The sequence below is a fragment of the Mustela nigripes genome, chromosome 15, assembly GCF_022355385.1.
Source record: "Mustela nigripes isolate SB6536 chromosome 15, MUSNIG.SB6536, whole genome shotgun sequence".
Lineage (NCBI taxonomy): Eukaryota > Metazoa > Chordata > Mammalia > Carnivora > Mustelidae > Mustela > Mustela nigripes.
This window is the reverse complement of record NC_081571.1, coordinates 12,673,563-12,694,618: the sequence shown is the minus strand read 5'-3', so window position 1 is coordinate 12,694,618 and position 21,056 is coordinate 12,673,563. Positions and strand designations below refer to the sequence as shown.

The window sequence follows — 21,056 nt, the reverse complement described above, 5'->3', positions numbered from 1 at the left end:
CCCCCCCCCCCCACTCATCCAGTAAACACACAAAGACCATCCTTCCTCTAAGGCTCATTTTTATTGGCTCAGAGTCCCCAAAGGACTGACCTAACCTTTACAAAATTAATGGTAAAATAAAATTTGATGCCTGGATTTTAGAATTTTTTTTAAAGTTTTATTTATTTATTTTTTTTATTTGACAGAGAGAGAGATCACAAGTAGGCAGAGAGGCAGGCAGAGAGAGAGGGGGAAGCAGGCTCCCCGCTGAGCAGAGAGATCCATGTGGGGCTTGATCCCAGGACCCTGAGATCATGACCCGAGCCAAAGGCAGTGGCTTAACCCACTGAGCCACCCAGGCACCCCAATGCCTGGATTTTAAAAGAGGATAAACACAACATTCATTGCTAAGAACCAAACTGATGTTCTGAGTGGGCAAAAGGAGGTGATACACAACACATGTCAAAAACATTTTTCAAAATGGAAACTATGCAGTGAGCACTAGGTGCAAATAATGAATCGTTGAATACTACAACAAAAACTTACGATGTACAATATAATAACTGAACAGAATAAAAATAAATGAATAAATAAATAAAATACCAAAAAAAGGAAACTATAAACAAAAAATCAAAAAGACTTAAAAGACAGATCCAGGAAGCCTCTCCTCCAAAATATTATTATATTCAGAAAGAAAGAAGTATCATAGAGAAGAAAGGCCATAATAAAAAACAATATGAAATGAAATTACCTGAAGTTACAGAAAAATTCCAAATAAAGCTGAACTTAGCCTCAAAAAGGTACTGAAATATTCCAAAGGTAAAGAGAAAGTCTTTTAAACTTCCAGAAAAACAAAACCAAAAGCCCAGATCACTTATGGCAGTAACTGAACCAGAACCAGTATCTGACTTACAAATTATACTCTTAACCAAAAGACAATGGAATGACTGTGGCCTATTGAGAAAATTGAAGTTCCAAGAATTCTATACCCAGGCAAGATATCATTTAATCAAAAGAGTGACATTTTGGGACAAGTAAGGATTCAACGTGTCGCCACCCATGTGACCCATGTGAGGAAATACATAGAAACTATTCTAACTGAATAAAAGTAAGTCAAAGCATGGATCTAGTCATTTGGGAAAACAAGATAATGCATGAATAAGTGATAGTCAAACATAAATGGATGATACTGATGATATGACTGAAAATTTGTATGCTTTAAGTCTTCTTTAAATAAGACAGGAAATTGTAAGGAAATCCCTAAGAAAAGCTTGATGCAATAATTCCAAACTATCTGTGTGAGTGCTCAGGTGGGAGTAGGAAGTACGATATGGGATAGGAAATTAAAGATGATCTCTCAAGCTGGAGAAGGGCGGAATTATAAGGAAAAGTTACTGGAAGCATAGGGAAGTGTAATTCTTATATATTAATAGAGAAATCCAAATTTAGCAATGTTCATGTGTGATTTTAAAAAACTGCTAGTATAGTGAAAAACAGTATGATTTAAAAATTAACAGTGTAAGGGGCACTTGGGTGGCTCAGTCTGTTAAGCATCCAGCTCTTGATTTTGGCTCAAGTCATGATCTCAGGGTTGTGGGATTGAGCCTCAAGTGGGGCTCTGCAGTAGCCCCACTGTCCCTCCCCCAACTCACGCTCTCTTTCTCTCTAAAAATAAACAGTGTAATAAAAAAATGAAGAATTTTAGGAAAAGTAAGACTAAAAAGAACAACAAAGAATAAGAAAAAACAATTGGAAATCATAAACCAAGTATGTCAAGCATCATAATTATTGTATTCTATCGACTAAATTCTTATATTAGTTATAATATAAAACCCCTCCATAAGGTATTTCTAACAGCAAACTGAAAGAAATTTACAAAGAAAGATTGGAAATCAAGGGAAGGCAAATGTATACCAAGAAAAGGTAAAGAAAAACAAAGTGTGAATGGCAACCTTAATATCAATTAAAATGTAACTCATGGCCAAAATTATTAATGAAGTCAAAGAGGAATAGTATGTAATGAGGGGAAAAAAGTTAATCACTGAAAAAGCTCTATATGGGTCAAAAAATTGATAAACAACATAGCAGCTATATATATTATATATTTATATATACAAACATAAATGTATACGTAATATATAGTATATAAATATACATGAAACCCCAGAAATACAAGAAAATTAATGGAACCATTTTTACTGTGGGATGTTTTTAATATTATTCTTTCGGAATTTAACAGTTCAAATATACAATTAAAGTAAAGATATAAGGGATTTGAGAAATACAATAAACCATACATTTTTTTTCTTCTTATATTCATGTAATACACAAATCACACACTTAGCATAAAAGGAAACTTTGCTAAATTTCCCAAAGCAAAGATTTTTTCAAAAACTTTTGTATAGAAAGTCAACAATAAAATTTTTTTTTAAATCCTCTAATTTTTGGAAAACTAAAAAACCTCTTCTACATTATTTCTAGGTCAGAGATGTAATCAAAATTGAAACCATAAAGTAAATACTCAGAAGAGGAAAGGAAAAAAAATTATAGCAAAACCTATTGGATACATTGGTGGGGGGAGGATTTATGGCCTTAAATGATTTTACTGTTTAAGAACAAAGTAAAACAAAATAAAATTACATAAATCCATGAATATATTATTTGAAACAAATTAGATCTTATTCTTTTCCATTATTGAGAAAATGATCCAGTGTTTTTATTGATTTTCAATTTTTTTCATCTGAACTGTTTCCTTTATTTTTCTGTCCCATGCCAAAGTCACAGTGAGAGCGGAGAAAGTGATCGAGAATTTGTCTGTCTGAAAATTACAGAAAAATAAGATAAAGTTTTCCATTTAACTATTAAGTGCTAAATAGAGAATTCTAGAAAGGAGGCAAGTATCATATAAAAGTAATCTATAGACAAATTGGATAAGACCAAAATAATCAAAGGGTATATGTCTAACACCTAAAAAGTCACAAGTGTATAATTATTGATTAAAAAAGAGTAAACTTAATATTTAAAGGCTCAGCAAGGCTTCCTGGAAAAAGAATGGTGTTTTGAGTGAAGCGGACTTGGGATTCTTTTCTGTCCTGGGGAGCATTAGCAAATCATGTGACCTCTCCATTCCTTCATTTCCTCATCTTTGAATACATAAATAGGACTTGCCTTGTACAGTTGTTGGGCTAGATTAGGAATGCTGTGTATGAAACACCTAGACAGGGCCTGGTCTGCCTTACCTTTTATGACCAAGAACACAGTAGTAAATAGTCATGCCAAAAAAGCAATACAGGCTATGGTTCCCAGAGTTTCCTCGAAGCTGGGGTTGTTTTTCTACCCACCAACTGCTAGTGTGCCTTGCTATCTTTGACTGACAACTGACCATGAGAGGGCCCTTCAATTCCCTGGCCTCCACATCCTCATCTGGAAAGTTAAAGGAATCTTGTCCTGTTCTGAACAGCTATAGTTCCCTAATTCTCATTCCATATTTCCATACACACATATATATATGTGTTGTGTGTATGTGTGTATATTTATATACACACACCTTTTTAATATTACAGAGTGGAGCTGTAAAATTTTTCTTACTCCTAGCAATTGTCATCTGTGCAGCAGCAACCAAAAGCAAGGAAGAGTGGGAGTGGTCCCATGTTATCATGTGCAGTGTCCCTGTGACCTTGCTCAGTGTCAGCTGGGGTCTAAAGATCAGGAGAGTGTGTGTGTGTGGTCCTGGCTTACTCTCCAATTCTTCCTGGTTCTTTGTTTTTGTGACCTGACATCCCCACGTTGCTCCATATCTTTTTTGACCTCAGCATTGTCTTAAATTGAGGTATACTTTTCACAAAGTGAAACACACTGGTCTTTCATGAGCGGTTTGATGGGTTGATACCCGCGTGCATGTAACTTGTACCCATATAATAAGAGCACTGCCACTGCTCCAAAAAGAGCTGTCATGCTCCTTCCCAATCAACACCTCTCCCCCGCCAAAACAGACTGTTCGGATTTCGTTTATCACAGAGAAGTGCTGCCTGTTGTTGGAGCCCTTTGAATAAAAGCAGTCACACAAAACGTAAGATCTATGTCTGGCTTCTTTCACTCAGCATCATGTTTTTGAAGTTCATGTTGTTGACTACAATGATAACTGATTCTTTTTTTTTTTTTTTTTAATTACCTAGCAGTTTTTCATTTTGTGCATATACCAGTTTTTCACAGCCTGCTATGGTGGAAATGTGTGTCGTATCCAGTTTGGAACTATTAAGAAAACAGTGGCTGCGGACATTTTTGTAGAAGTCCTTCAGTGGACACATGGTTTCTTTTCTCTTGGGTAAATACCCAAAAATAGAATTTCTGGGTCTTGGGGTAGATATAGGTTTAACTCTATGGGAAACTGCCAGATCTGTTACGAATATTACACTGACGCTACTAGTTGACATGCCTACCAGCAACAGATCTCTCTGTATTCTCAACATTCGCTGATTTCGGTCCTTGTCATTTTAAGCCTAAAAGGTCTCTATATTAAATCTTACACCAAAGAGTTAATTTTAAATAAACAAGCAAATAAATAAAGACAAGTCCTTCTTATGTCAAAGGTAAGCATATAAGATGAATCAAGTTCAGCATAAATGAATAAAAACAATGAGATGGTATCAAATTTAAAATCAACTTAAACAACTGTTCAAAAAGGCTATCAGTTGCAATTCAAATGTTACCCGTATTTATTATGTACAGATGCAGATTCATGTCTCCATGTTTTTGCTTATGCTGTTTCCTCTGCTCCCTCTGAATGGCCCTGCTTCTCCATGTCGTGCTGATCCGCCCTTGACCCTTAAAAGAGGCCTCCTCAGAGCAGCCTTCCCTAATGCTCTTTCAACCCACAGGGGCAGGGGTGTACCCCTCGCAGACTTCTAATACACCCAGAGACTACTTCGATTACAGAGCTTATCACATTACACCTGTGTGTCTGTCTCCCACTCCTGATGATGAGTTCTTTGAAAGGGAGGATTTGTTTTTTATTTATCTTTGTATCAAGCGATTTATTCAGTCAATGAAATTCCTCCAGTCAGTGGATATATTCCCTACAATACTGAATCACACCCTAGGAAGAAATTACCACTTGGATAGCCATGTGCATGGGAGCTTTGACTGGAAGAGACGGGGAGTGAGTGACAGCTGAAAGACTCTGAAAACCGGATTTCAGAGAAGTTTGTCTTTTAAAGGAAGAGGGGGGATAAGTAGGGAGATGACAGTCTTTACTAATAAATAACAGAGGCGCAAAGGGTAAGCAGTTGGGTGGCCTGAATCACTTGGAGATTAAGATGATTCTGAAAACAGAATGGCCACTAAAGACAGTTCAAATCTCTCCAGCTGTAATAGAGAGCGCGACACCGGAGAGCGATACACAGGGTTACTGGAAACACCAGGTTTGCCTTCAGCTGCCCTTGCTTTCCTACTACCCAGCTTCATCTTGTCTTCCTGGGATCTTCTCTATCCCGCCATCTCCCTTGCCCCCTGTCTTGGGCCATGATGGGCATCCTTTCCCTTCCCCTCTCCTTCAAAATGCACCTGTTCTGGGCCCCAATATTCTCTAAGAGGGAGAATCCAGCAAAATACTTTAAGCAAGGTGGTAATAATTCATTCAGCCTAGTGTAGCTGCCAAGTTTTTTATTCTCTTGCATACGGGCTCAGCCCGACCATGCAGGAGCTCTGCTGAGACACTCACCGTCCGAAAAGCATTAGCGTCATCCCAGACACTAATGACAATTAAATGACTAGAAAATGACAAGAGTTTGGGGGCATAATAACTCAAAGGGAACCTCCTACTTGCTTGTCAGCTTCCAGCATAGCTGGCTGAGGAGTAGGTCATTCAAAAGCAAAACTAGGAAAGAGAAACTAAAACCCATAGATCCTATAAAGGCCCTAGTCTGTGCAAAATGGCAAGGCTCCGAGGCCTGAGCATCCAGGTACCTGCCCCCAGTGCCATCCTGAGGGCCCCAGGACAGCAGGATACCTGAAAAGCAACCAAGGCTTAGATTGGCCCTAAAGCTACCTTGTTAGGTAATAGATCATGTCTCACTTGTTTGGGGAGAAAACCCAACTGGAAGAGCCCAACTGAATCAGCTTATGCTAGGAATCTTGGAGAAGGTAGATCCAAGTAGAGCAGAGGCTGTCAAAGTACCTGAGGCATCCTTGGTTCACCCTCGGGGGCACCACCAAGGCTGGATTACAAATCACACACACACAACCAAGGACAGAGGTGCCAGCAGCCACCTGGTTTTTCCACGCAGAGGAACCTCAATGCCACCTGCATTTCAAGTTCCTGGGCAGTTGGAAACCTCCATCTGCTTTGGATGGACTCATCTGTTTGGGGTCAAACAGATGTGACTCCAGAGGTGAAAGGGGTCCATTAAAGAATGCGGACGACGGTTTTATACATATGAACCCAAGCTGGGGAAAACAATGGAAAGCAGGCTGGGGGTTGATGGGGAGATTCTGTTCTGCTTCCCTGCAAGATCTGAGCAGCTGACCTCAAAGAGCCTCTTGTTTCCTTCTGAGGGGTCAAATTGGCCCAGAAGCATCTGCTGAGAGGAACCAAGCTCCTGATGGCAAACACAGGCTTCTGCTTGTGCCTTAGAGTGAGGCAAAACACCTGCTTCTGGTACTTCTTGAAACCCAACATTTGAGCTCTATTAATGGCCTTTGGGCCATCAACCTTCAGTCTGCAATCGTGCAAGGTATCCTCTTCCCTCCTTCCACACACACACCCACCCATGCGCACCCCCTCACCAGACTTGCCTACAGTAAGGTTTCAGTTTTGTGTGGGGCACAAGATCCTAGCATTAAGGGTTTCAGAGAGGATTTCAGAAGACCAAACTCTTCTTATTGTAGCTGGAGACAGGCAAAGGACAGAGATTGGGGACCCAAGACAGCTAGGAGGCAGGGAGCAGTTGGAGATAATGAGGACCTGGTGGACATTCCAAGTCAAGCCTGGCCACAAGGCACAAAACAAGGCAGTGGCTGCCACATAGTCTGAAGTACCAAGTGGCAGGTTGAAGGTGGTCCATGGCATGTGGGAAGAAATATTAGAACCTGTACTTATATTCTACATATTTATGTTCTATAACATTATGTTATATTGCTTTTTACTTCCTTCTTCAGCATTTAATATGTTTTATAACTTACATAATACACTAGTTTAGTGGGGCATGAATATTCTTTATAGAAATAAATATGCCTGCATGGGGGCATATGCTCAAAAATGGGGAGTAACAGCAAGTGTGACCACCAGCAGTGGATCCCGAGGGCAGCTGGTAGAAGAGCTTCGTCTCCTCGCCTCCATCTCCTATTCTCTGAGTTGACATTTTACACATGCACAGGCTGACCAGCCATCCTTGAGATGCTCCCAAGCAGATTCCAGTCCCCAGGCCCAGAGCTGGGATAAGTCTTCGTAATACAACTAACACTGCCCTGAGCATGGCCTTTGCCCTTTTGGAGGATGTTCTACACAGAGATTCTCATGTACCCTAAAAAGCCTATCACCAAAAGTACCATCAAACAGGCAATAAAGATTATGTAAGATAAAACAAAACTATGAGACAGCACAAACACCCACAGAAGAAATCACTTCACTGTAATAAAACCAGAGATTATCCTGGAGAAATGCAACCATGAAGCTGAAGGAGCGAAATGAGTGAGATCAGAGAGGAGCGAAAGGCTAGATGTTTCTTTTTTAATAAGGGGGGGCTACAGTCCCTGGGGCCTCTTTTAAGACGAACTTATTTTCAATGGGTTGAGGTTTACACAGAACTATGGGATTTCTTTGAGGCAGTGTTTATCTTCTTGTGGACATTTAGCTCCAGTGGCTAAACATTGGAACGATTTCTATTTGGCATGAAAAGCAACGTATTACTATCTGTACATTTATTCAATAGCAACTCGAGACCTCCTCCCACCTTTTAAAGACCTCCTACCTTTGTAAGAAACACCCTGAAGGTACTCTGTGACTTGAGAGGGAGTAAATGAGTCTAAAATCGTTAAGAAATCCAGATGGGATTTTCCATAATCGCTTTGGTATATAGTCTGCTTCTTTGTGCGTTCTTGATTCCTCATGTGGCTGTGCAGCACAGCAGGGACTAGGGGGGCACAGGGGAAGGAAAGACACAGAAGCTGTCACTGAGCAAAGAATTCACGCCCTTATTTGTCAAACACACCCCCAACAGCCCCGAGCCCCACTTGGAGTTTAGTCAGCATCCTTGAGGTATGGAAAGCGAGCCACAGTAGAAGACACTGCTCCCATGATTCAGGCTATGCAGAGCTGCTGGGACTCAGGACGGTGGATACTAGCAGCGGGGGTGACTGGGGCTGATGGCCCAGAAAAGTTCTCCCTGAGATCAACTCTTCTTCAGGTCAGCATGGTGGGATGGTAACATTCACCAGCTCCTTAGTAAACAAATGCCTTCATAGAAGCTACTTTCCCTTTTGTGCCATCTCCTAAGCAGACAGGGTGACACCTTAAGAGGAGTCATTCAGTGACCCAGGTGTGTGTGGATGAGCAGTGAAAATATGTCCATCCAGCACTCATTGCACATTTAGACTAATAAATAATTCAGATACTGATGTATCATGTTCAAGCAAAATCAAAATCATTTGTTTGAATCTGAGTATTGTTCATTTAATGTGGGTTCTGATAGTCATGGAATTATTGGGGCAAAAAATTGGTGGGTGGCTCAGTGGGTTAAGCCTCTGCCTTCGGCTCAGGTTATGATCTCAGGGGCCTGGGATCATGCCCCACATCCAGCTCTCTGCTCAGCGGGGAGCCTGCTTTCCCCTCTGCCTGTCTGCCTACTTGTGATCTGTCTGTCAAATAAATAAATAAAATCTTAAAAAAAAAAAAAAAGGCAATGAAAACGTGATGGAAGACCCTAATTTCTACAACATGCCCAACCTTTGTAAATCTTAAGGACACCTTAAATACTGCTTTTGTTCCTATATGTCTCTTTTACAGGGACCACCAGCTGGTGGGAGGAAATAGAACCAAAGCCAAAGCCAAAGCCTAAGCAAGAAAGGTTCCAGCTGTTGAGAACTTTCCAACAGTATCCAAAAATGGAAGCGTTGTCTTGGGGGTGGGGCACTCCCCCCAAAAGTGACGACATCACCCCTTGGCAAGGATGGAATAAAAGGGATTCCCTTATGGTGTGAGGATCTAGATGAGGTGATTTCTAGGCTGTCTTCTAACCTCGAGATGCTAAGCTTCTATCCTTGTGATTTTTGTCTACAGCACTACTTGGTTCCAACTCCATGCCAGGAATAGATCACTATCTCAGACTGACACAAAATTATACATTTAACCAGTAGCTTTGAAATGGCTTGGCCATGGGACTTTTAAGAACCTCTGTTGAAAACAGTAGGAATCAGGATCATTAGAACCGTTGTCAAACCTGAAGATATTTGATAGATGTACCATGTGGTTAAACCTCTAGTGGATAACTGACAAGTCTAATTTGAATCCTACCCAGTCTCTTCTTTGGTAATTTTATAACAACTGAAGCCTGCCTTTGTTTTCCAATTCCAACAACTGCTTCCCCACTGCCCGCCGCCTCCCCACCACAAGGCAGAGCATATATTCATTCCATAGCATATGCAATCAGTTCTTTTCCAAGACTTACTCATTCCTTGGGTTTGAAGCTAGACAGAGTTTTGATTCCTTGCAGGGATGCAGAGATAACTGGCATTCTTCCTAACTATTACCAAGATTACCTGCCGGGGCCCTGCATGCTGAAGAATCTTGGAACAAGAACAGAATCTCTGAAGTTGCTTTCAAAGCTACAGGTGTACTTACTTACCTAGACCCTGAGAAGCAGCTGGTAGGCTTGAGTAGCATCCATATTTGAAACTAAAATCCTGCAACTCAGGAATTTTAGCTGGAACTTGGTAATTCCGTCGAAATTCAGTGTCTGCGGGTCGGGGAAGTAAATTTTTCCATTCCAGAGACATCGGAGAACTTTCTTTAATCTTCTGAGCTGGGGTGGGGTTACAAGTGTAAAAGTCCTTGTAAGCTATTTAAAATAAGAGTCCTATTTTCCCATTTTGCTTCTGGCAGTACCTTCCAACTGGTCACACTAAACCTGCTCTTCTTGTATTTAGAGGTACAATCAATGTAGTTTTTATAGATCTTTCAACCAAGAAATAATTTTCTGCTTTATCAGGCACAGGAAGTGTATGCTCCAATGTTCAGAAGCAGCTTCTAATGAAGATATTGTATGTCAGTTAGGAGTGCTCTTTTGTTCTGCTAGGGGGACACAGAAGGCATTCCTCATTCCAGTAGGCCTGCCTAGTCCTGGGGCAGGGGTGGGGAGCAGAGTAAGAGAGTTTAGGTAAGGCTAGGGTTGACATAAAAAACATAGGATGCCAGTTAAATTGAATTTCAGATAAATAATGAAAAATTTCTTGGTGTAAGTGTACATGGGCTCATTGTTTACTATATATAATCATTCTAATTTAACAGGTCATCCTTTATTTTTATTTGTTAGATCTCACAGAACTCTAGATGGGGCAATGCATATCATTCACATTATCTGGAAAACCACCGCTTGAAGCTTACCCCTTACTGCTGGAGGATTAGGTAACATTGCTGTCATCGATGGACAACTGCACTATTAGTTCTTTGAAACAACTCCACTAACAACTATTCATTAAATATCTAAGAAGCACTGACTAAATGCCAGGTTCCATAAGCACTACCAGATTATTAGAGGAGTTGCAAGACATGTCCCTTAGAGTGAGTTCATCCCTAATTCTTGCTATAGTGTTGGTTCAGAATCACATCTTATAACACCAACTTTATTCAGGACAAAAGTGTTAAAAATATGGGTATCAAACACAATATCCAAATAGTGCCAATTACTATTGAAACTAAACTCGAATCTTGTTTTGAACTCATTTTTCGATAGGTCTTTTCAAAATAAATTCAAAAGTACATCAAACAATATATGATGTTATCTACTGGCATCCAAAAGTGTTTTACTATTGATTTTTAAAAAATTATCTCTGTCTAGACCAGAACAGTGAGAGAAAGTTTCACTGCATGCTGCCTCTTCATTTAGATGAGTCAGGAAAAGAGGATGTGATACTCAATGGGCCTCATAATGACCTCATACACGCCCCAAGGAGAAGACAAGGTTATATAGAAGAGGCAACTCTAGGACTTAATATTGGGACATCTCATGATATTTTGAAAAATCATCTGGTATTGTTCTTGGCAAGCACCATCTGTAACTTGGTTTTTGTAAATTACTAAGAGTTTTATAAGAGAAAAACAAATTCCCATTGAAGTACTTGATACAAACGCTTATCCCTCTTCCCTAGAGCTACCATTTAATAGCAAAATGTTTTCAGTTCCTATATGTATTCTGTGCCAAAATTAAAAATAATGTAGTCACTGTTCTACCTTGAGACAACCTCAAACTAGTGTGATTAGAAAGATATATACAGGAAAAAAAGATATGGAATGTGATGTCTTAAACCTAACACTTGGAACCATGGTTCTCACACAGAGATAATATATCCGACTTACCCAGGAAGGTTTTTCCAAAGCACACTTCCTGAATCTCATCCCAGACATTGAGAAGCTCTAGACGTGGGACCCAGCCACTTACATTGTGAACAAGCTCCCCATATGCTTAAGAATCACTCCCTCGGAGCCTTCAGTAGGTGCTACAGAAGGCCAGAGAGAATACAAAGAGCTCTGCTAGGGGAGGGAAGGAAGACATGAGTTAAAAGGCAAACACAGAAAAGATGTGCTTTGATTAATGTCAACACTGAAGCAGAAGGAGAAGCAGAAGGTACGCAGTGTGTTTGTGAAGTATGGTCTGGCTGGTAAGGGGATAAGGTATGCAGGGCAGGGAGAAGTAGCTGAGGTGAAGAGGAGAAGCGAGGGTCAGTTTGCAAAGGGTCTTGAGGGGCTGGTCTACATTGTTGGGTCGATGGTCAAAGGAGTGAGACTGATACAAAGCGAAGGTCAAGCAAAGCTTTATTTTGCACCAAGCATTGAGAATCAAACTGACTGGCCAGGGCTGTCTCCTTCAAAGAGGCAACCTCTCTCTGCCTTACAGACTAGCTTTTAAGGGCAAAAGCCATGTGGTTGGACCTGGCCACGCACAGGTGGCCAATGATATTGTAACACAGAGAAAGCAGTACAGTCCTACTAGGTCACACATAAGTGACCAACTGAATTACAATTTACCCTATAGTAGATATTTGAACTAGCCTATCACCTTGGTCAGAATTGGCGCCCAAAAGGCACCCAAAGGGCGGGGCCCATACTCCTTGGTAGCTAGAGAAACAGTATGCACCCCCACTGATTGGATACCTCCACCTGGCCTGACCCACCCTTGTATCTGGGCTTTGTTACCTGGGACTGGTTTCCGGGACTTGTTTTTAAGGTCCCCGGAGGGGGGTGGGTCAGGGTCCGGGTGGAGCTGCTCTGGCTAAATAGGCCCTTACAACATACACCACGGTGAACCAGCATAGTGGAGCCCCTGGAGATGAGGACCCAGAAAAGACACAACTCAGACCTAGATTCCCTGAGTTCCTTTGAAGATAAAGTTAAGTCTTACTCTTCATTGATACCTTAGCACTTAATAAAGTAATAGACCTCACTAAATGTTTATTAATGAGGGAATGAAAGAAAAAAGAACAGAAACAACCTAAACCACACTCTAGTGACTATGTAATATATGCTTACAGTAATCTTTAGTTCTTCTCAATTGATGCTTTTATTGCCTTTTTAAAATTTCATGTTAATGATTTCCTTCAGCATTATTAAGAAAAGAAGTTCTTGATACAAAGGATCCCACGAACCCCTGAAGTCCCTGTAGTGGTATTGAAGTTTAGATGGACAGGATAACCATGACTCACAGCTAACCAGACCCAATGCTAACTGCACCTCCAAGGCCCAGACCCCTCCCAGGGAGCCATCCCTGTTCCTCAGGAGCTCAGTATCCTCTGTTTCTTTTTCTCCTGATAATAGTGATATTACACTAATGTAGCTATAGCCCAAAGAGAGAAACTGGCCCATTGAAGATTATTATGGCATTTGCAGAAAGGCCCAATTCTAAAAGTACATCTACAGCAAAGACTATTCAAAACCAGTGGGACCACTGGCACATAATCTATATAGCCAAGTGAGAACTAGTTCTACTATCTCTGCCTGCTGTTCCAATTCATCAAAGCCAAGTTCTCCAAGCCTGAATCTGAAAACAAGCACCCTTTAGTGCTTCCCATTCATTTGCTTTAATTCCATAATGAGGATACAGAGATAAGATATGGTCCCTATGTTCCAGATGCTTAAAGCATTAGAGAAACAGAAACAGATACCAAAAGAGAGAGAGAGAGAATTACAATATTAGGTGATAAACCCTACAAAAGAGATAAGAATAAGATCTATAAAAACATATATGAGGGCCACCAATCCAAACTTGGAGGATCAGAGAAGATTCCCAGGAGAGAAACAAAGCCTATATTTAGACTTAACTTACGGATAGACATAGGCTAAAAGAAGAGAGGGACAGGTGTTCCACAGAAAGGAAGCAGTGTGTGCAAAAGGCATAAGGCTGCTGGGGTCATGGTGAGTCTGGAGAAAGGAGAGCAGTCAGTCTCGCAGGGAGAGTGGGGGTTGTCAAGGTTGAGAATGCTGGCATGGCAGGCAGGGACCAGGTTGTACAGACTCACATTAAAGCATTTAGCTTTTATCCTGAGGACAATGGGGAGTCAATGAAGGGTTCTCAACTGGAAGGTGATATCAATTTGCACATCTGGAAACTCACTATGGCTATAGGATGGGCTATGAATTGGAGGCAACAAAACCGGAAAGGGAGCTGGATTAGAGGTCATACAAGGAGGAGACATGGATAGCAGTGGCTTTGGGGAGGAAGAGAAGCAGATGGAGCTGAGAGATTTAGTAGAGACTCTTGGCAGGTCTTGGGTATTTATCTACACATGGGGAAATGATAATTTGCACACACTGAAAGGACTTTGATTAGAAGCTCGAAGACATCTTTTAAGAATGCTGACATTTCAAATGTCTTCCCATCACCCTTAATGTTTATCTGAAGTATGGAGGTCTTTTGATTCTATACTCCTCTAACTTCAAAAAGTGCACTTCCAATATATTTTTTTTTCGTCATTCAGCAAATATTTGCAGAGCATCTCCTATACACCAGGACTGAACTATATATATTGCACTAGATTCTGAGTGAATAAAGGCCTTTGGGGCACCTGCTGAATAGTGGAAGAAAGAGCAAAACAAACACAACAAAAAAATAAGAATCAGTAAACAAATGACTGCAAAGTACAAGGAGCTAGAAGGTAACCAATGAGGGCGTAGCACACCTCTTCAGATAAAATAGTAAGGAAATCTCTCACAGGCAAGGTGACATTTAAGCTGGCATCTACATAATGACACAGTAAAATCCCAGAAGGAGCTGGAAGAAGAACAATGCAGGCAAAGAGGGGCAGTCTGCACACTGGCTGAGGTGGGGGGGAAATGGCATCTTATAGGAGTTTAAGATGAGACTGGATGAGACTCCATGAGACTGGAGCCTGGTGAATGAGGAAGATGGATGAGAAAGAACAGTGAGGAGGGAAGCAAGGTCCAGGCCAGCCTTCTATGACAGAATGAACAGAAAAAAGGGAAGGTTGGATTTTATTCAAAGTGCAATGCAAAGCCAGTGAAATAAAGCAACAGGATAATATGATCCTATTTAGATTCATAAAAGATCATCTATATTATATTTTACTCCTCCTTCCCCAAAGTTCACCAGAATGACAGAGGTCAACACATGTTTAGAAGATGTAAGTCAAATACAGATGTTTTGAATTAATTAGCAAATTAGAGGAAGCTAAAACTAAGTGACTGCTGAAGACTATAACGAAACAGTGAGCTCAGTCACACTACAGAACCCCAACAGGTTTCTGTAACAGGTGCAGGGAAAGGCAGATACTGCAGCTCAAGCTGAAAACAAGAGGCCTGGTGAAGGTTTATATACAGAGTGAATAGAGTTCCTGCATCATGTTCTTAACTTCATGAGTCATTTGACTGTCCTTTCCTAACCAGAAGTTAATTAGGTGCAAATCTGAACCAAAGAAGCTTGGGATGCCACAACATCAGGCACAGTGGGAGGTGGGAATAGTGGGATGCTGAAAAGGAAAAAGAAGGGTTTGGTGAGAATCTGCACAGCAAGCAAAAAGATCCCAGTTATCTCCCCAGTCCTACTCTCAGAATGCCAACAGCCAAGTGTTTGTCTTCCTGGAGAAACTGACCTAAAATTCAGGAATTTGCAGGTTTCCCAACAAAAAGCTATCACCTAGCCACCTAAAACAAGCACCAGCTAACAAGCAACATTTCTGTATATAGCTTCCAATCAGATTTGAGTATCTCCCTTGATTATCTAAGGTGAACCTTAGAGATTAATATTTTCCATATACTCACTTCAAGAAACAGAATTGTCCACAGAATTGAGACAAGTTTCATAAACATCATAGTAAATCTGTCTCTGCTCTCTTGTAAATTTGAAAAGATCAGATTTTCATTAGACCATTAAAACATTCAGAGAAATAGAGACAAAGCAAGGAATAGATGAAAATGTTGAAAATTAAGTATATCATAAATATCCTAAAATTTGTAAGAATTACTACATATATAAAACAAAAACAGAATGCTAATTAAAAAAATAATCATGTTGAGGGCAGGGGGTCTATTTATTGCAGTAAATATCCTTATTAATTTTATTCATTGAACAAAAAAATTAGCAAGATGGAGAACAAGAGATTGGACACTAAAAACTCAACAGTAGAATTACATTAAAAGGTAAAAAATTTTTCAAGTTCGCAGAAGAAAAATACAAAGAGAAAGGTACCAGGAGAGAAAAGGTAAGAAAATTGTAGGATCAATCTAACAAATAAGAGTCCCAGAAGAGAACAGAAAAAAGAGATGGGAAAAAAGTAGGAAGGAACTATGCAGGAAACAATGCCCAGAATTGAAGGACATGACTATAGCTTCTAGAGCCCCTGAATGTCCAACATAATCATTGGCAAAAGATTATTACTAATGCATACAGTTGTGAAATTTAGAATGTCAGGCATAAAGAAAGGATCTTATGTGCTTTCAGAAAAAAAAATACAACAGGGTCAGGAATCAAAATGACATAAGTCTTCTACAAAAGAAATCCTGGATGCTAGAAGACATTTGGAGGAATGGATTCTTAGGGAAAGTGATTATCATCCTAGAATTTTATATCCAGCCAAACTATCAGACAAATATAAGGAAGAGGAGAGGATATTTCCAAATTGGGAAGCACACACTCAAAAAAGTTCCTCCCATGCACTCTTTCTTAGGAAACTACTGGAAGATGTGGTTCAGCAAAACCAGGGAAGAGGGATAAGAATGAAGAAGAGGAAATAAGATCCAATGCAGGCAGAGGCCAAAGAAATTTCCAGAATGATGAAAAAGGAAGTCCCAGGGCACAGCTGGTCAGCAAACCCATAAAACAACCACTCTAGGTTAGAGGAAAATGATGAAGGGTGTCCGAAAGATGACCTGTAGGAAAACTACTGGAAGTGGTAGAGTGTTTGAAACTGTGTTTGGAAAAAATCCTGGTAAGTATGTGACAAAGTATTTGGAAAAAAGTAGTGATAGGGACATAGAAGACTAAGCATATTAAAAAAAAAAAAAAGGCAATTATTAACTCTGGTTAAAAAACAAAATTTAAAAAAAAAGAAAATGTAAAGGAAAGGAAACAATCATAAAGTACCACCTGGCTCCATACAATGAATGGAAGTTTCCATTCATATAATTCCATTCATACCATTCATATGAATGAACCCTGCTTCAGGTTTTCCATTCATACAATGAATGGAAGGTTCCATTCATACAATTCCATTCATACCATTCATACAATGGTATGTATCATATCAACATACAATGATATGTATCATATCAACATACAATGATATGTATGATATTACATAATCATATCTTCATATCATCATAATATAAATATTAGCAATGAATTAAGCAAGAATTTGTAATATAATTTTTGAGAGAATGGATGGAAGGGGTGTGAGAAAGAGTTACAGGAGAGCCAAATCCTTAACCACCATAACAGGAAGTCAGTAATAATAATGTCTAAAATTGATGAATCAAAAATAGCAGTATAGGGGTGCTTGGGTGGCTCAGATGTTAGCATCTGCCTTTGGCTTGGATCATGATCCCAGGGTCCTGGGATCAAGCTCTGCTTCAGGTTCCCCGCTCAGCTAGAAGCCTGCCTCTCCCTCTTCCACTCCCCCCTGCTTGTGTTTCCTCTCTTGCTATGTCTTTGTTAAATAAATAAATAAAATCTTAAAAAGAAAATAGCAGTATATGCATATAATTTTAAAATATAGAGGATTACATAAGAAATAGTCAAAAGGATTGAACTGATTATCAATGGGGTCAAAGAATGGCTGTTATTTTGTAATAAGCCCTTATGCTATTATTTGATTTCACTGTATACATGCATTAGTTTAATAGAAGTACGTTTCAATTTTTAAAAATAACAATAACTGGAAACAGCATGTTTAACTTGACCACTTCATCTTCTCCAGGTTCTTCCATCCTCGTTTTTCAGGCCCAGGAAGGCTGTCCCTTCAGGCTACATGTCCTATTGCGTGTACCCACAGCATTTTCCACGTGGTGCACCTTTTCATACTTGACTGTCTTTGTTTACCAAATTACCTTTTTCTGTGTCTGTATTGTGAGTTCCTTGAAAGAAGACACCACATCTGGGGTGTTCACCACAGCAACTCCAGTGCACAACACGTAAGCAGGAAAAGGAGAAAAATGAACACGTTTACCTTTTGCTTTGTCCACAAAATCTCTTCTAGTATTGGAAACAAACTGATTTGATATTGCCTTCCTAACCTCTTCCTCTGTAGCAGGGATTTTCCAAGGGAGATAGCTCTTTATTGATGCCGCAGGTTGACCTTGAGGTAGTGTCCAGGAAAAGAATTCCTATGAATACAAACACAGTTTTTAAGAAAATCCATATGGGTTCCCCAATTGAATGAAGACTCTGAATATCTGTGTGTACATATTCCTCTGGGTCCTTTACACCCCGCTGCCACACTGCATTGTTTGCAGGAGTCTTGTCAACAGGAACCAACAATTTATGCAGCTGTAACACAGGTACTTTGTAATTTCTTTGACTTTTTCATATTGAGACAAGAAAAAGTGACTGCAAAGTCCAAAGAGTTGTACTTGCAAACAGAAATCTCCAGCCAAGACCAGAGGAGAAGACTCATGCTAGCTTTGGCTCTAAGAGCCCAAGCAGATAGCTGCTGCCTCCCCTCAGAGCCCTAAGTTTCGAGACACACCCAGCCACCCATGGAGAGGCCTCAGAATGAGCATGTAGGAGGGCAGAGGGCAGGCTCTCTCTTTGTCTGCAAAGAAATTTTATGATCATGAAACTTGAAACCTCCAGCACCTCTTTCCATACCCCACTCTTTCATAACCTTGCTTCCTACTTCCCTGAGAAAACTGAAGCCTCTGATGAGAACCTCCACACACAGGCCACCACACCACCCAGCCACCACATCTGCTCTCACTTATGCTGTGATGGGAATGGAGCAGCAGGTGCTCTTAGCAGGGCCCACTGTGTCTGGTACACCACAGTCCACTGCGTTTAGCCCACACTGGCCCATGACCCCCAAAATTCTCACTCCTCTCTTGCAACTTCCATTTCTCCCTCTGTTGGGGTCATAGTTGCCAATATCCAAGCTTGCCTTCATTTCTCTTAGAAAGGAAAACTCTCTCTTCACCCTATCTTCCATTCTAGTTATTAAGGTGTTACTCAGTCTGCCTTTTACTGAAATTCCCCCAAAATAGTTACATATATTCCCTGTCCCCAAAATGTGTCTTTAAAGTGTCTTTTAATCTTCAGGGTCCCTCTCCGTTCCCTTCTTTCCCGTATAATCTATTGAAGGAAAAAATGCCATTTGATGTGAAGAGGTTCCCTCTCTCTGGATTGTGTGGAATGCATACACATTATGCAGGTTAACAAGTTCCTCTGTTCCCTGTATTTCCTGTAATTGGCAGCTAGATCCAGACTGACTTACACATGGGACAAATCCCTTTGGCAAGACTGTATGTGGCAAGAAGGACCATAACATATAGCTGTTTCTCTTTGTGTGATGTTATCAGCTATTGATGCTTAATGCCTAGATTAGTGGATACAAAGAGGTGATATTCCATCATTTCTTTTTCATTTATTAGCTAGAATATGCTTATAAAGAGACATTTTCCCTCATCTACCATTTAGCTTACCTGTGGCATAGCTCATATAGATAAGGCAGAAAGAAAAGCTTGATCTTTCCCCCTTTGTCAGTTTTTAAGGTAATGAATTGGGTTTTTATCATCCTCTGAAAGTGTCACCAGTTTGTGTGTGTGTGTGTGTGTGTGTGTGTGTTTACAGAACTCACAGATCTAAGCATATTCGATGTGTTTCAATCTATTGCATATATTATCCTTATAGAAGCTCAAATTGTTTTTGGCCTGTAGGTACTTCTTTAATTTTAATATAACTCTAGTAGTTTTTTATGGTTTTTTTTTGTTGTTGTTATGTGGCATGGCAAGATGTTCCAGACTCATCTTACACATTTCCCACACCAAATCTAGACTCAGCCAGTTCCTCAAGAAGCTTTCCATCTCACACTAACCAAGCATTCTTCCACCACAACTGCTCTTGTCAAGGCAACCAAGGAACTCCATTCTGCTAAAATCAATGGCCAACTCTATCCTCATCTTCTTTGACCTACCAGCAGCATTTCACACAATGGTCAGTCCTTTTTCTTCATCTTGTTCACTTGGCTTCTAGTACAACACACTCTGTTGGGTTTTCTCCTTCACAACTGGCTGCCCCTTCTTCAGTCCCTTTCGCTGCTTCTTTCACTGGCCTCTTAAAAGTGAAGCGCTCCAAGTTTTGGTCCTTGAACCTCTTCTCTTTTCTAGCTTAATGATCTCATCCAATCTCATTTTATTTCACATACAAAGACTCTTACTTATCTATAGCTTAGACCTCTCCTTCAACTCAGATCCCTATATCAACGTCCTCCTGTATGTGTGCTCTTACAAGCTTAGATACCTCTAACTCCACATTCCCATGCCTGAACCCCTGAGCATACCCCTCAGTCTTGAATATTCTACATTTCAGTTAATGATCCCTCCAACTTTGCCACTCTTTAGACCTAAATCCCTGAAGTCATTCTTGGTCCATCTCTTTGCTTCCCATTCCACATTCTTTACATCAGAAAACCTTATTTGCCTATGAAATATATTTAGAATTTAACCATTTCTCCCAACCACTCCTAACACCCTAGTCTGACTGAGCCATCAGCATTTATCTCCTGGATTATTGCGTTTGCCTCCTAACCAATATCTCAACTTCCACATCTACTCTCTGATAGTCTACTCTTGGCCAGGGCACTCCTGTTAAAGTATAATCACGTGACCCCTCTTCTCAGAATCCTGCAGGGGCTCCTCATATGTTTCAGAGTCATTGTCACCGTCCATGTGCAATGGCCTATAGGACTCTTACATGATTTACTTCCCCCAACTCAGCACACCTCTATCCCTCATTCCCTCCCAAACCCCTCCTCCTCTTTGTTTTCTGTCCTCACCTCCTCCTCCTTCTCCCTTATCCATCACACTCCATCCACAAGGACTTCCTCCCAATTCCTTAAAACACCAGACATGCTCCTGTCTTAAGGCTTTGCCTTTGAAAGAGAGAGAGGTTCTCTCCCAGATATCAGCATGGCTATTCTCTCTCACCTCCTCCAAGTCTTAGTGTGAATGTCACCATCTAAACAACACATCCCCAAATTATCCCACCCCAAATTGCAAACCCTTCCCCCACCCACTCCACTCTAGATCCCCTTTACTCTCTTCATTTTTTTCCATAAAACCATCCCTTTCTAATCTTTTATGGCACATTACAGTCTGCCTGGTTGTTATATTTATAATCAGATGTCGTCTCCCCAACTAAAGTGTA

General features: G+C 40.4%; 1 protein-coding gene across 1 annotated transcript in view; it reads right to left on the bottom strand.

The window, feature by feature from the left end:
- Positions 1-2,192: 2,192 nt before the first annotated feature.
- The window catches only part of TEX26 (testis expressed 26), a 31,572-nt gene continuing 12,708 nt past the window's right edge, over positions 2,193-21,056 (bottom strand). The window contains exons 4-7 of the mRNA XM_059377816.1: positions 17,866-18,022; positions 9,819-9,995; positions 7,947-8,108; positions 2,193-2,797 (exon numbers count right to left, since the gene is read on the bottom strand). Coding sequence (XP_059233799.1) covers positions 2,706-2,797; positions 7,947-8,108; positions 9,819-9,995; positions 17,866-18,022 — 588 coding nt within the window. The 3' untranslated portion in view covers positions 2,193-2,705. The remainder of the gene's footprint in view (positions 2,798-7,946; positions 8,109-9,818; positions 9,996-17,865; positions 18,023-21,056) is intronic.